The sequence below is a fragment of the Chlorocebus sabaeus genome, chromosome 16 (assembly GCF_047675955.1).
Source record: "Chlorocebus sabaeus isolate Y175 chromosome 16, mChlSab1.0.hap1, whole genome shotgun sequence".
Taxonomy (NCBI): domain Eukaryota; kingdom Metazoa; phylum Chordata; class Mammalia; order Primates; family Cercopithecidae; genus Chlorocebus; species Chlorocebus sabaeus.
The window spans coordinates 40,047,578-40,061,983 of record NC_132919.1 but is presented as its reverse complement, the minus strand read 5'-3'; the positions used below and the strand labels follow the sequence as shown (position 1 = coordinate 40,061,983).

The window sequence follows — 14,406 nt, the reverse complement described above, 5'->3', positions numbered from 1 at the left end:
GAAACCCCATCTCTACCAAAATACAAAAATTAGCTGGATGTGCTGGTGGATGCCTGTAGACCCAGCTACTTGAGGCACCGAGGTGGGAGGATCAACTGAGCCCAGGAGGTTGAGGCTGCAGTGAGCCATGATGCTGCCACTGCACTGCAGTCTGGGCGACAGAGGGAGACCCTGTCTCAAAAAAAAAAAAAAAAAAAAAAAGAAAAGAAAAGAAAAGAAAAGGAAAGGAAAGCAAAAGAAAAGAAAAAGAAACAAAATATAACCAGCACCTTAGGTGCTTCTCATGCCCTCCTCCACCCCCACCTATCTCAGTTCACCACGATCCTACCACTTAAGATCATAGTTTTGTCAACTGCACTTCACAGACAAGAAACTTCATTTTAGAGGCAACTTGGGAAAGTCACAGAGTTGGTGGTTGGTGGAGGCAGCAGGGCCAAGACTCTGCCCTTAGTTAGATACATGCATTTTCATCACACAAGTCTCTCAGTGTTCCAGTGGGGTGTGACGGTGCCATCATCAGTCTGCAGATAAAGGGAGGTGAGGAGGAAAAAGAGAGGTTGGGAGGTGTGAGGCAGAGGTCAGCAGGTGCATAAGAGCTGCTGGAGTGGAAGAGTAAATGCAGCCAGGGGTAACTCATGAAGGGCTAGACTGGTTTCCCAACGCCCTGCACAGGGATCCTTGAGTAAATCCCAAGGATCCCCTCCCCGGGCCATCGCCCCACTGCCTCCATCTCTTTGGCTAATTTTAGACTTAAAGACTAGAGTGGTGGGATTAGAGTGGTTGGTGGGCTCAACATGTAAGGACAACGTGTTACAATAACTTCACTCAGAAGAAAGCTAATGCCTCATACTCGTTCTGTGGAACACTTACAGATGGAAAAAAACTTGCTGTATTTGTGGACAACTATGTCGCAGTTAGTAGCCCTAAACTTGGTGTGGGCATTATATTTCTTGAGCTGGGGCTCCACTACTTGATTATGGCTAAAACACTTTAACTCTTTTTTTTTTTTAACCCTCCCCGAGACAGAGGCTTGCTCTGTCGCCAAGGCTGGAGTGCAGTTGTACGATCTTGGCTCGCTGCAACCTCCGCCTCCTGGGTTCAAGTAATTCTCCTGCCTCAGCCTCCCGCGTAGCTGGGATTACAGGCGTATGCCACCACACCTGGCTAATTTTTGTGTTTTTAGTAGAGACGAGGTTTCACCATCTTGGCCAGGCTGATCTTGAACTCCTGATCTCGTGATCCACCCACCCTGGCCTCCCAAAGTGCTGGGATTATAGGCGTGAGCCACCGCGCCCAGTCAAGACACTTTAACTCTTTGAGCCTCAGTCTCCTCATCACCAAATAAGGATGTTAATTAGTTCCAGGGTTTTTGTGAGAATCAAATGAGATAGTGGATGTGAAAGCCCTTTGTCAACTGTATTTGGGTTTGTTTTGTTGTTTTATGAGACACGGTCTCGCTCTGTCACCCAGGCTGGAGTGCAGTGGTGCTAATAATGGCTCACTGCAGCCTCAAACTCCCGGATTCAAGGGATCCTCCCACCTCAGCCTGCCAAGTAGCTGGGACTACAGGTGTACACTACCATGCCTGGCTAATTTTTTGTATTTTTTTGTAGAGATGGGCTTTTGCCATGTTGCCCAGGCTGGTCTCACACTCCTGGGTTCAAAGTGATCTGCCCACTTTGACCTCCCATAAGTGCTGGTATTATAGGCGTGAGCCACAGCACCCAGCACCTTTGTCAACTGTAAAAATATTTACATGAAAGGCTTTACTGATACTAAACATGAACCAGACTTCCAAAGTTATTATTAGTCTGTTCTTAAACATGACCTACCTGCCTCTTTGATAGAGACCAGATGTCAGGGAGGGGACCTGAGGAACAAGTAGCGGGCTGCAGACAGACTAGGAGTGACAAGGCAGAAGCCACACCAAGAGCAAAGCCTCAGTCCGGACCCTGGTGAAACTGCTCCCCTCCAAAACCAGACCATCCTGACCCTTGCTCTATCAGCCACCAGTCCTTTCTCGAGCTGGAGGCTGCATTATCAATGCACTGCCACTGAGCTCCTCAGTGCTCTGGGAGACCCTAATTCCACAGCATGTGACGGGGAGGAAGCAGAGAATGAGGCACAGGCAGGCAAGGGGAAGGCAGCCTGGCTACCATTCCTAGTCTCCGTCTGACTTGCATCTGTCCTTGTTGAGCTAGGGAGGAGGCTTGCTCTTCAGGAGAGAAGCCACATCACTGAGCAAGACAAGGAGAGATCTTAAGATGCTGTGCACTCAGAACTTCGGCAGCCAGAATGGGACTGAACCTTTGACAGACACATGGGCCAGTGGGCAGGACACAGCTCTCATGGCCACCCTCATAGCCATGGAAAGCAGGGCAGTGGTACCAAGACCGGACTGCGCCCTCCCAGGGAGCTGTGAACCAAGTCCTTGTCTTAGTTTCTTTGGGTTCCCAGTAGAGGATGGGACTCCAGCACCTTTCTGCCTGTCTGGGTTGCTGAGTGGCACCACCTGCATGTTCAAGTACCAGAGAAAGCAAGAAAGCTAATTCAGCAGCAGCTCCCAGGGAGAGCCCACTTGGCACAGTCTGTAGAATCCAGGAAGGAAAACAGGCCGCCCTTCCCCCACAAGCATCAATGCCTATGCTATGTCTTTGGCTTCCTGTGAGACTGTCAGTTAGGGCTCAGTTCAGTGTGAGGCTGAGGCAGCCCAAGTGTGGTTATTTGTGCAAGCTCCTCTTGCCTCCCCTCCCCACAACTGTTTCCATTCTCACCAAGCAGCCACGTCCGGGTCAGACACCCAGGACAGCAGCTGGGGCTTTCCAAGGGGCTTTTTGAGAAGCTAGTGAAAGTTGGGTGTTGGCTACACAGCCTGGGTACTCTTGCTGAAATGCACTTCTTCCATCCAGGATGTAAGCTCTAGCCGGCAGGGGTGCTTTCAGGTTGAAATTGAACAGAAATCACCACTCATGGAGCTTTCTGTTTGCTGGGCTGGGGAAATCCTTGAGAAACTCAGTTTGGAGTTGGGGTTATCCGACCATTCTCTGAGAGCTTCAAGGCACCAGAGAAAATGGTTCTAGTTTGAAGACCATGAGTGGACATGAGCAGCCCGGCCAGTCCCAGTTTCCCTCCCGTGGGCCTAGGCGAAGACAAGGAAGGGGAGTAGACAAACTAATCAAACTAATCAGAGTCAGGTCAGCGTCTCTCCTCCTTCCCACACACTCCAGCCCACAGGTAACAAGCAAAATCAACTCAAGAGCAACACCAGGTGGCTGAGACACAAAGCCCTAGCACAGGCAGCTCTGCTAATGACCCACAGCTCACCCTGCAGTCGTGGATCTCAGCATTTCCCCCACTCTTTTGGCTGATCGTGCACATATTCTATGTATTGAAAAATGGCCCAAAAAGGACAGCAAAAGGATTTCACCTTTATAATACTTATATAATTTTCACATAGCCTCGTTTCTACAATCACAACAATCCTGAGGTAAACAGGCAGAGTGTAATCATTCTCTTTATAGAGGGAGAACAAGGAACTTAGGGAAATCAAAATGGGGATTTCTGTGGAAATTTAAATAAATGAGAATTCGTGGTAAATTTTTTTATCCTAAAACAAGTAACTCACCTTGGCCGAAAAATGGGATGTTACCCAAGGTCCCCTACTAGACCAGAGGAGAAAAGGACCTACCTCCTACAGGGGCACAAACAAGGCAGACTAGGACCCAGTGGTCGCCCAAGGCCCAAGGGCCTCCAGTAAGTGCTTGAGACTGGCCTAAGGTATAGGAAGAGCAGGGGAGGGAAGAATTATTAAACATGGTCAAGGAGCACTACAAAGCCGCAGGATTTCTTCAAGGGGTACTGCTGTGCTAGGTCTCGAGGGCAGGAGGATACATCCGCGAGACACCAGGGCCACCAAGCTGATGGGGTTACCAAGCCTCTGGACACCACCTTCTGATAGGAAGCAAGGAAGCACACTAGAAAGGCTGCAATCCCAGAGGCTGAGACAGTCAAAAGGGAGTAGAAGGGCCTCTGCTGCTCTGGGAAGCTTCTTATAGGGCAAAATAAGCTATTACTGTGCCTAAGAGAATGGAAGAGGGAGGCAAGGCAGGTGTCATGGCCTTCAGAACTTTCTAGAGGAGGTTCATATTTATTGACATTTGACCTAGAGTCCTCAGCATGGGGAAGGCACAGCTCTGGGCCATGGGTAGGAAAATCAGTATCCTACTCTCTCCTCAATTCCATCTGTTAATCCACCAACCCAAATCCCTCCCACCCCACTTGTAGTCCAAAGAAGATAAAATGATGTGCTGCTTTCTCAACAGTGAGCTGAGTCTGAATTGGAGGGTAGGACGTATTTGAAGTTCTGCTCATTTCGTTCCAGAACAAGAAATAAGCAGAGGCAGGAGAGCAAAGATGCTGGCAGCCCTGCATCTTGCTACGTCTTTATAGCTGTGTCTCTGGATTTGTAGGCCACTCCTCGACTTTTCAGCTCCCGCACGATTCCTGAAGCAGGAAAAGAAATTGTTCTGTGAGGTAAGATTCAGAAGGGTAAGATAGGCCACTCAGCTGCCACCCTGAGGGGGTACTATAAGTAAACTGGAGTTCTTAGACCACTTATCAATAGTCCTCCTTGGCCAGGCATGGTGGCTCACGCCTGTAATCTCAGCACTTTGGGAAGTCAAGGTGGATCACTTGAGGTCAGGAGTTCAAGACCAGCCTGGGCTACAGAGCAAGGCCCCATCTCTACAAAAATTTTTTAAAAATTAGCCAGGCGTAGTAGCTTGCACCCGTAGTCCCGGCTATTTGGGAGGCTGAGGCGGGAAGATCTCTTGAGTCCATGAGTTCAAGGCTGCACTGAGCTATGATCACGCCACTACACTTCAGCCTGGGTGACAGAGTGAGACCCTGTCTCCAAAAAACTAAAAAAAAAAAAGAAAAAAAAGGTCCTGCTTAGTTGACTCATTACCAGTGAAGACCCAGGTAAGTGTTCGGTAAGAATGAGAAGAAAAAGAGGGATACATGTAGTCATCAAAAGCAAAGGTTCTAGGCCAGGCAACTGTAGTCCCAGCTACTCAAGAGGCAGAGGTGGGAGGAACACATGAGCCCAGGAGTTAAGAGTCCAGCCTGGGCAACATACGAGACCTTGTCTCTAAAAAAATAAAAAACAGAAATAGCAAAAATTCTGGAGCCAGAATGCCTGGATTCCAGTCCTGGCTCCTCATTTACTAGCTGACCTCCAGCAAGTGATTTAACCTCTCTGTGCCTGGTTCCCCCCATCTGTAAAATGCTGAACTTCAAGAGTTGTGAGAATTGGCATTAATTCAGATAAAAAAACTTCTGCAGAGCTTTAGAGTAAATGAACATTGGCTGTTATGATTGTTACCTTGGGGCAGGCGACCAGTGACTGACACCGCATATACACCTGGCTTAAAGTTACCTGAGAGAGAAGAAAAAAGATACAAGATTACAGTGAAGTGAGTTAAGACTGAAGATCAAATGGAAGCTAAAGCTAAACATTAAAGAAGTGATGCAACTCCAACAGAACTATCCCCTCTTTCGGCTACAAGTGTTAAATGATAAGGCACAGGACGCTGCTTCCTTGTCTTCCCTACAACCCCATCTTTCCCACCCTGAGGTCACTCACCTTGCTGATTTCAGACTCCCTAATGGACCTGAGGAACAGTAACAATACTACAACTAAGCCAAAAGGAGAAAGGCCGACACTTACTGACTCGCTGCCACTTGGAGACCCAGCTGTCCTCTGGACTCATCATCGCAATGATTCTAGGGAGGGAAAAGAAATGGAGAGTCAGCCTGAGCCTCCCCTGGGCCTGAGCTCAATTCTGAGAGAGAAATCTAGGAAAAAGCCAAGTATTGAGTCTCCACTGCAAAGTTGGGAAAACTGCCTTCTGATGTTGGGATGAGGCTGACTCAAAGCTAGGACGACAAACGTTCTTTGTTCTTATGTCCTTGGCTCGCCAGCCACAGGTTAGTTTCCATCCCCAAAAGACTCTCTCACTCAGCTCACAAACATCCTTAGCCTACAGATTCCCTAGAAAATGAGACGGCTTTAGGACTAGAGGGTCAATAGTTACAACTAACACAACTACAAGGGGTCTAGCGCCTAGTGCAAAGAGGAGGGTGAGTCAGAACAATGGATCCTCCTACTAGAAATGAGTTCAACTTGGCTAAGCTCTTCCTCTAATGACCTATACATGTGGGGTTCCCTTCTCAGAACCTCATCAGTAAGCTGAGACTCAAAGGTTGAGATAATACATGAAAAACACCTTAGCACAAAGACTAGCACAGAGTGCTAAATAAGCATTAGCTCTCCTCATTATCCTACTCGTCCTTCCCAGGTAGCTGTGATTCCAGAAAAATGGTAAGGCTATTCAAGGGCTAGAAGATGCTGCTTGAGCAAGATGGATAAGCAGTTTTGTCATTCAAAGCATTCAATGAAATGCTTACTGCCTGCCTATTGTGTTGGGTCTAAGCACTGACATTTGTTGACTGCCTCCTCAATATGCCTCCCCTCTTCTCTCAGTAACACTCCTGGATTCTTATTTAAGAAGATTCCCTTCTCATCCAAATCCTACATTATCAGCCATGCACTGTAAGTGGAACCGACCCTACCTCCAGGGCTGACAAGCAGAACACTAGCCCTTAGCCCTGCAGCCTGATGGGAGATAGGCACGATGCAGGCCATCCTCCTGACCACAAGTATATTCTTCTCTGTCCTTCGCAATCTATCTTTTTAGCCTTAGGGTCCCTATAGCCCAACCATATGATTTAACCTAAACAGAATTCCCACTGTTCTCCAAACACATCCTGGTTTTCCCCAACCTATGCCTTTGCTCTAGTCACTCCCTTTATTTGGAATGTTCTCTCTCTCTCTCACCTCAACTTCCTCAAAAATCCCAAGCTTCTTTCTTTAAGAGGAAAGTACTACCTCTTCCAATTTTGGTTGAGGTCATCTAGCCCTCCTCCGATCTTCAATTTGCCCACTCTTTAAGACCTAATATGCACTAGAATATACAAATAATTCCTACAACCCAACAACAACAAAAAAAACTGAAGTCAAAAATGAGTAAATGCCTTGAATAGGCATTTCTCCAAAGATACACAAATGGCTATAAGCACACAAGAGGCTCAACATCACCCTTCATTGGGGAAATGGGACACCAAAGTCACACCCATTAGGATGGCTATTATTAATAAATAATAAGTGTTGGTAAGGATGGGGAGAAATTAGAACCTTTGGGCACTGTTAGTGGGAACAGAAAATGGTGCAGTTGCTAAACAGTATGACAGTTCCTCAAAAAAATTAAACACTCAATTATCATATATCTAGCAACTTCACTTGTGGATATACAGATGATCCCTGACTTACCTTAGTTCAACTTATGATTTTTCAAATTTATGATTGTGCAAAAGTGACATGTATTCAGTAGAAACCGTTTTCAAATTTTAAATTTTGTTATTTTCCAGGCTAGCAATTCAGTACAATATTCTGTCATGATGCTGTGCAGCAGCCGTGAGCCACAGCTTCTGGTCAACCACTGTAACATAAGCGTTTTGAGCACATTTGAAGTAGGCTAAGTTAAGATATTCAGTAGGTTAGGTGGTTTTTCTTTTTTTTTTTTGAGACGGAGTCTGGGTCTGTCGCCCGGGCTGGAGTGCAGTGGCCAGATCTCAGCTCACTGCAAGCTCCACCTCCCGGGTTCACGCCATTTTCCTGCCTCAGCCTCCCGAGTAGCTGGGACTACAGGCGCCGCCACCTCGCCCGGCTAGTTTCTAGTTTCTTGTATTTTTAGTAGAGACGGGGTTTCACCATGTTAGCCAGGATGGTTTTGATCTCCTGACCTCGTGATCTGCCCGTCTCAGCCTCCCAAAGTGCTGGGATGACAGGCTTGAGCCACCACGCCCGGCCTGGTTAGGTATGTTAAATGCACTTTTGGCTTATATTTTCAACTTATGATGGGCTTATTAGGTTGTAACTCTGTACTTGAGTTGAGGAGTATCTGTACTGAACATAATGAAAAGGAGGGACTTGAACACATATTTATATGCCAATGTTCACAGCAGGATTATTCACAAATAGCCAAAAGGCAGAAGCAACCCAAGATATCACTGATGGATGAATGGGCAACAGAACATGCTATACACATACAAGAGAATATTATTCAGCTCAAAAAAAGGAGGGAAATTCTGTTGCATGCTACGATATGAATGAACCTTGAAGACATTATGCTAAGTGAAAGAAGCTACAAAATGCTACTGAATGAGCCCATAGGTACCTAAGGGTGCCTAAGGTGGCCAAATTCATAGAGACAAAGCATGGCGGTTGTGAGGGACCAGAGGGAGGAGAGAATGAGGAGCTAGTGTTTAATGGGTACAGACAAAAAAAGTTCTGGAGATGGATGGTGGTGATGGCTGCACAACAATGAGTATGCACTAATGTCAATGAATTGTGTATTTAGAAATGGCAGCCAGGCACAGTGGCTCACGCCTGTAACCCCAGCACTTTGGGAGGCTGAGACAGGAGAATCACCTGAGGTCAGGAGTTCGAGACCAGCCTGGCCAACATGGCAAAACCCCGTCCCTACTAAAAAAGGATAAAAATTAGCTGGGCATGGTGTGGGTGCCTGTAATCCCAGCTACTCAGGAGGCTGAGGCAGGAGAATCGCTTGAACCTGGCAGGTGGAGGTTGTAGTGAGCTGAGACCACGCCAATGCAGCCAGGTGCAGTGGCTCACTCCTGTAATCCCAGCACTTTGGGAGGCCGAGGTGAGTGGATCATGAGGTCAGGAGTTCAAGACCAGTCTGACCATCATGGTGAAACCCTGTCTCTACTAAAAATACAAAAATTAGCTGGGCGTGGTGGCAGGCACCTGTAATCCCAGCTACTCAGGAGGCTGAGGCAGAGAACTGGTTGAACCTGAGAGGTGGAGTTGCAGTGAGCTGAGATTGTGCCACTGCACTCCAGCCTGGGCGACAGAGCGAGCCTCCATCTCAAATAAATAAATAAGTAAAATGACTAAAATGGGCTGGGCATGGTGACTCACACATGTAATCTCAGCACTATGAGAGGCCCAGGTGGGCAGATCACCTGAGATCAGGAGTTTGAGATCAGTCTGGCCAACATGGTGAAACTCCGTCTCTACTAAAAATACAAAAATTAGCTGGGTGTGATGGCGGGCGCCTGTAATCCCAGCTACTCAGGAGGCTGAAGCAGGAGAATTGCTTGAACCCAGGAGGCAGAGGTTGCAGTGAGCCAAGATTGCGTCTTTGCACTCCAGCCTGAGTGACAGGAGCGAAAAGTCTGTCCCCCCGAAAAAAGCAACAGCTTTTGGGCAATGATGTACCATTACTATACCTCCCTTCCCTTCATTTTCAAAAGAAATTTTCATGCATTTAACAAACATTATTAAGATTACATTCTTTCTTCTCATGTTAAGTCTTTGAAATATGGGGTATATTTTATACTTAAAAGCATGTCTTAATTTGGACTAGACACATTTCAAGTGCTTAGTAGGTACATGTGGCTAGTGGTTACTGTATTAGATGCCTAGCACTAGTATGTCTCAAAATAACTGTTGAGGCTGGACACAGTGGCTTACACATAATCCCAGCACTTTGGGAGGCTGAAGTGGGAGGATCGTTCCACGCTGCAGTGAGCCATGATCATGCCACTGTACTCCAGCCTGAGCCACAGAGCAACACCCTGACTCAAAAAAAAAAACAACCCCACACAAGATAACCCCCAAAAACGAAGGGCTGGGACCAACTAGGATTAACACTTGCCCTGCATTTACTTCTCCTGGGTGCGGGTTGGGTAATGCAGAAGGGAATGACGGAATCTGAAGCAGCTTACCCATCAAAGGAAGAGCTGGTGCAGTCATATACCATCTCTCGGTTACCCTTCATTTGTAGATATGCATCACAATTGTCACAACCATCATATTCAAACTGGTCTATAGTCTAGGAGTGAAGAAAAATAAAGGAAAAGGAGAGATAAGCATGAACAAGACCAAGAGACAAAGTAGCTTTCTCAATACTTCGACCTGCTCAGTTTCTTGTTTCCCTATGTTGACTTTGTCTCCCAAGGTTCCCCACCTACTACTTTCAAAGCTCCATTCCTAAGTCCCACCCTCCCACTCCGTCCTCTCTTGTTCCCAATTCCGTTTTATCTATTCCTTTCTCTAGTCTGCTCACGGTCAGGCACCCTTTCCGACTACTCACTCAGCTGGCGAATCCCCACCCGCCTCTGACTCCCAGCGTCTTTCGGCTCCAACGTAAGTTCACCTAATGTCTAAGAGCTGAGGATTCAAAGGCATGTAAGACCCCCCGTGCCCTCAGCTGCAAGACCTGCCCGCGATCCTACGAGGTAAACGATGGCCTCCTTCGGCTTCTCACTCCCCCTGCCACCTCTGAGTCCTGGACCTTACTTTTCACTTTACTGTCCCACAGCCCCGTTCCGCCCTCTTTCCCCGACCTTGGTCCCCCATGGTCCCTACAACCAAGTCCCCGACTGACACCTTGACCAGCGAACACAGCAAACAGGCCCGCAGATGCCGCAGGTCCTTCGGCACTGTCTCCAGGGCCATCTTCTCCGATGGGAAGAGCAACAGAGAGATACACTGCCACAGGCTACGCACCCGCAGGAAGTAAATAGCTCGTTACCCAGAATGCCCGCCACTTCTGGCGCTCAGACTTCCTCTTCCGGTGTGGGCGGGCGCCTGCTCCGCCCCTACCCCCGCCAGAGGAGATGGTTTCTCCCACCGGCAGGCGGGGAGGCGGGGCGGTCGGCCGCCACCTGGGCGGGGGCGCGTCCCCGCCACCTGAGCCCGCCGAGGGCGCGGCGGAGGCTGTGTAGGGTAGTTAGCGGGCCCCCGAGGGGCGGGGCGGGGCGGGGTGGGTGGCTGCGCTTGCGCGGGAGTGCGTCGGCCTGAGCCGCAGCGCCGCGACGCGGGCCGTTTGATCTGGGCTGCTGGCACTGGGGCGCCGGTCCCGTTCCCGCTGGTAACCCGAAGTTTGTTTTTTGTTTGGTTTTGTCTTCCCGTTTTAGAAGCACTGGGGGCAGTGAATCCACTGTCTCCCTCTGGATTATCTCTGCAGAGACCCATAACAAATCCAGGGGACAGCCCCACCCCTCCTTCCTAACTGCCAGAGCCCTATAGGGTTTCCACTTGCTTCCCACAGGAATGCTGGCCTGCGAGCTACGGCGGAAAACATGCGTATTTATCTTTTAAAACTCCGTCTGTTTGCTCGTTCCGGCTGATAATTTATACTTTGCGCAGTTCTTAGCACTTAGACACGGTTCCTTTACTAAAGAACATTTGTAGGAGATTAGGTGTCCTTTTCTTCCCTTTCATTTCACCGTATAGGAAGCGAAAAGCCTTGTTCTACAGGCACCAAACCACCACCCCTACCAAACCTTTCTCGGGGAAGCAGAAGGGGAACTTGTGCCGTGTGAGGAAGCGACAGAGGCCCCTTCTGGCCCTGGGGACTTCATGCCAGCGGAGCACCAGCTCTCTCTGTCCTCGCCGTAGCCCGAGTGCAGGCAGAACGCAGTCATTTGTGTTTATCTGAGAGGAGCTTTGGGATATAAATAGTTTCAGGCCCCGCTGTTCTATCCTTCCAGCCCAGCCTCCTGATTGAAACTGAGCTGCTTCCGGGCAGGCTTGCTTCTTGTTGCCGGTCCAATGCTGTGTTCAGATGGGCTCTGTGACAGGTTTGGATGTTTTCTATCACTGAATAAAACTTTACACTTTGGAACATGTTTTCTATACTCGATTATCTCATGTAAGTCCTGCAACCACCATGAAGTAGGCCCATTTTATGGACTGAAAAAGCGAGGCACAGAGTATTTGCCCAAGGTCTAAGTCACTGAAGCATCGTAATGTGTGAAGTGAACGGTATAATAATTATGACTGAATCACAGTGAGAATCTAGTCATGCTTTCTCCTTCCCTGATCTCATTAAGTCACAGTTTTAGGGGCTTACAAACCAGTTCTTCTTGCCAAGCCCTCTACTCTACTCTATCCTTTCATAAATCGGAGCCTAGCCTCTGATAACAGAAATAATTTATTTCTCTTGATGTAGAAAGAGATGAAGTTGTTACCCTGAGCGACAGTCATGACAGAACAAAACCACAAGACCAGACCACATTTGTGGATAAATATATTAGCAAATAAATACATTTCTCAACATAGTGCCTGATTCAAGCGTCTGTCTGGTTCAGATATAAATACCCATGTGGGTGCCTAGGTGCTAGTCTCCCCACTCACTGAGGGAAGAAGGTTCCCAGGTGGGGTCCTGTGCCCACTTTGCCCCCATATTCACATTCCAAATGGGATAATGCCTGAGGGTCCAACAGTGGTCAGGCTGCCCTGGGGTGAATGTCACCCTGAGGAGGCCCCTCAGCTCTTGTCCACTCAGTGTAAGTGGCCTAGGCCAGACCTGTGCTCTAATCCACTCTCCTGTGGGTCCCTGGCCTATATGGCTTATACTGGGGAGCTGGGCCTCTGGGCTGTCCAAACCCAAGGGTCATACTTTACTTTTCCTTTGTTGTCCCCATTCTCCATCCTTGCTCTGAGACAAAACTTCTCCCAGAGAAGAACTCTTTGTTGTCCCTGCTCAGGTGTAATTCTGCCTTTTCTACCTTCATTCCATCCTTCCTCTGCCCAGAGGAAGTCCAGCAGAAATTCCTCCTTTCCACCTGCTCTGGGACTCTGAGACAGGAAATCTTCAAGGAGGAGTTTCCCCCTCCCCACTGTTCTTACTCAACCCCCAGAGGAACCAAGGCTGCTGTACCCATCTCAGGGACAGAACTCCACGCTATAGTGGGAAAGTTTCAGGGACCCCTCCTTTTAGTGCTCAGGGCTCACCTATGGTCCTGGTCCTTTTGGCAAAAAGGAAAATGGTAGAACCAGGGTTGCCCATGATGTAGCAGCCTTACTGTGGAGGGGCCAAAGCTGGTGTGCAGAGTTCACCCGAGGAGGGAGGTGATAAGGTGTCATGAGTTCTGCTGAACCCACTGGCTGGTATGAACATGAGGCCTGGGGTGAGGGAGACCAAGTAGAGTTCGGGGAAGGAGCAGCACCTTTGTAACACCTGGCTACCCATAGCTAGCTTTCTGCCCTCAAAAACTCAGCCTTCAAGGGATCCAGCGCACACACGCCACAGGCAGCAGCTGGTTGCCTGGCTGGACATGGATTTGCTGCACTGCAGATGTGTTCTGCAGACAAGGTCTGGAGCTGGAGCAGGAAACGGCAACCTCCCGCCCTCCATCATCACCAGTCCTCTTCCAGTGCTTCTAGGAAGTATGGCGAAAAGAATGGTGTTTGCTGTGGTCCTTTCTTCTCCTGGGAGCAGGACTCTGTGCCAGGTAGGGTCCAAACGCATCTGGAGCACACTCTTGGTTGGAGCTAGGCCTGAGCATCTCACACAGCCTGTTCACACAGCTCCTCGAGTTTCTCCTCTGAGCCTGTATTTAGAGAGAGGGGAGGAAAGAGGTCATTGAGGGTCAGGTCAGGCACCTGCTTCTCTCACCTGCAGCAGAGTGTGGCTGGGAGGGGACTACAGGGAGGGAGGAGGAGAGACTGTGTCTGGAAAGGGTCGTTAGATTGAAAGCTAAGGGGGCCCCAGTTAGGACACAGGGGAGAGAAAAACAAATCTAAAGAAATATATATAGCAACCAGTGTGTTACCAATACTTACTATTCATTTATTCACCCAATAAATATTTATTAAGCATTCGTTGTGAATTTGGTCTACTACCATGTGCCAAATAGAAGACCAAAAAGAAAAAGCAGGGACCTGGTAACCTTTTTGAAGAGAAAGTATGAAAGCAAATGGCCATTACGCCAGTGGGACAGGACAGGAGTCATGAGAGATGCATTAAGGAAGGAGAGAGACCAGGTCCAAGTGCAGCGATCAGGAAAGGCTTCTTGGAAGTGGGGATAAATGAGCTGATTCTGTAGGAATAGGTAAGAATTAGATTTATGGGAATAGAGGAGGCAGGAGTATATTCTGGGCTACAGGAACTACAAGAATCGTTTACCCAGTTTGGCTAAAGCATGGGCCTGGGGAAGGGAGGGAAGAGAGTAGAAAATAAGATTGAGAAGGAAGCTGGGGGCTGGCTGGTGCAGGAACCTTTGAGGCCAAAGCAGGTTGGATTTTTCCTCTCTGTGGACAAAACAGAACATTTGAAGATTTCTGGACAGTTTACTGTAAGGCAGATGACGCTGGCAGCAATAGGGAGGGTAGGTGAGCAGTGGAGCTGTGGCGCACAACTCTATGGGACATACTGGATGGGCAGCACTCAGTCTTCGAGGCCCTGTAAGAGGGAAGGAAAGAGCTGGGAGGCTCCTGCATGGATCTTTAGGGTATACCTAAGACACTGG

The 14,406-nt window shown here is 48.5% G+C and overlaps 2 protein-coding genes across 3 annotated transcripts in view; both read right to left on the bottom strand.

The window, feature by feature from the left end:
• Window positions 1-3,408: 3,408 nt before the first annotated feature.
• On the bottom strand, window positions 3,409-10,697 carry SUPT4H1 (SPT4 homolog, DSIF elongation factor subunit). Its single transcript, XM_008011317.3, has 5 exons — window positions 10,538-10,697; window positions 9,874-9,980; window positions 5,729-5,784; window positions 5,384-5,437; window positions 3,409-4,503 (listed from the first exon to the last, which is right to left on the bottom strand). Exons 1-5 carry the CDS (start codon window positions 10,604-10,606, stop codon window positions 4,436-4,438), a joined length of 354 nt encoding a protein of 117 aa, XP_008009508.1. The 5' UTR covers window positions 10,607-10,697; the 3' UTR covers window positions 3,409-4,435.
• A 1,467-nt stretch (window positions 10,698-12,164) lies between these two features.
• Window positions 12,165-14,406, bottom strand: part of RNF43 (ring finger protein 43) — a 67,084-nt gene continuing 64,842 nt past the window's right edge. For both annotated transcript variants that reach the window (XM_073004902.1, XM_073004903.1), the window contains exon 10: window positions 12,165-13,488. In XM_073004902.1, coding sequence (XP_072861003.1) covers window positions 13,445-13,488 — 44 coding nt within the window. In that variant the 3' untranslated portion in view covers window positions 12,165-13,444. The remainder of the gene's footprint in view (window positions 13,489-14,406) is intronic.

What these genes read in the sequence shown, in the direction of transcription:
- SUPT4H1 (XM_008011317.3), bottom strand. Translation starts at nt 10,606, where the DNA reads ATGGCCCTGGAGACAGTGCCGAAGGACCTGCGGCATCTGCGGGCCTGT. An exon ending in TGCTGTGTTCGCTGGTCAAG is followed by an intron (nt 9,981 to 10,537) that starts GTGTCAGTCGGG and finishes CTTCACTCCTAG; the next exon opens with ACTATAGACCAGTTTGAATA. An exon ending in ACCAGCTCTTCCTTTGATGG is followed by an intron (nt 5,785 to 9,873) that starts GTAAGCTGCTTC and finishes TTCCCTCCCTAG; the next exon opens with AATCATTGCGATGATGAGTC.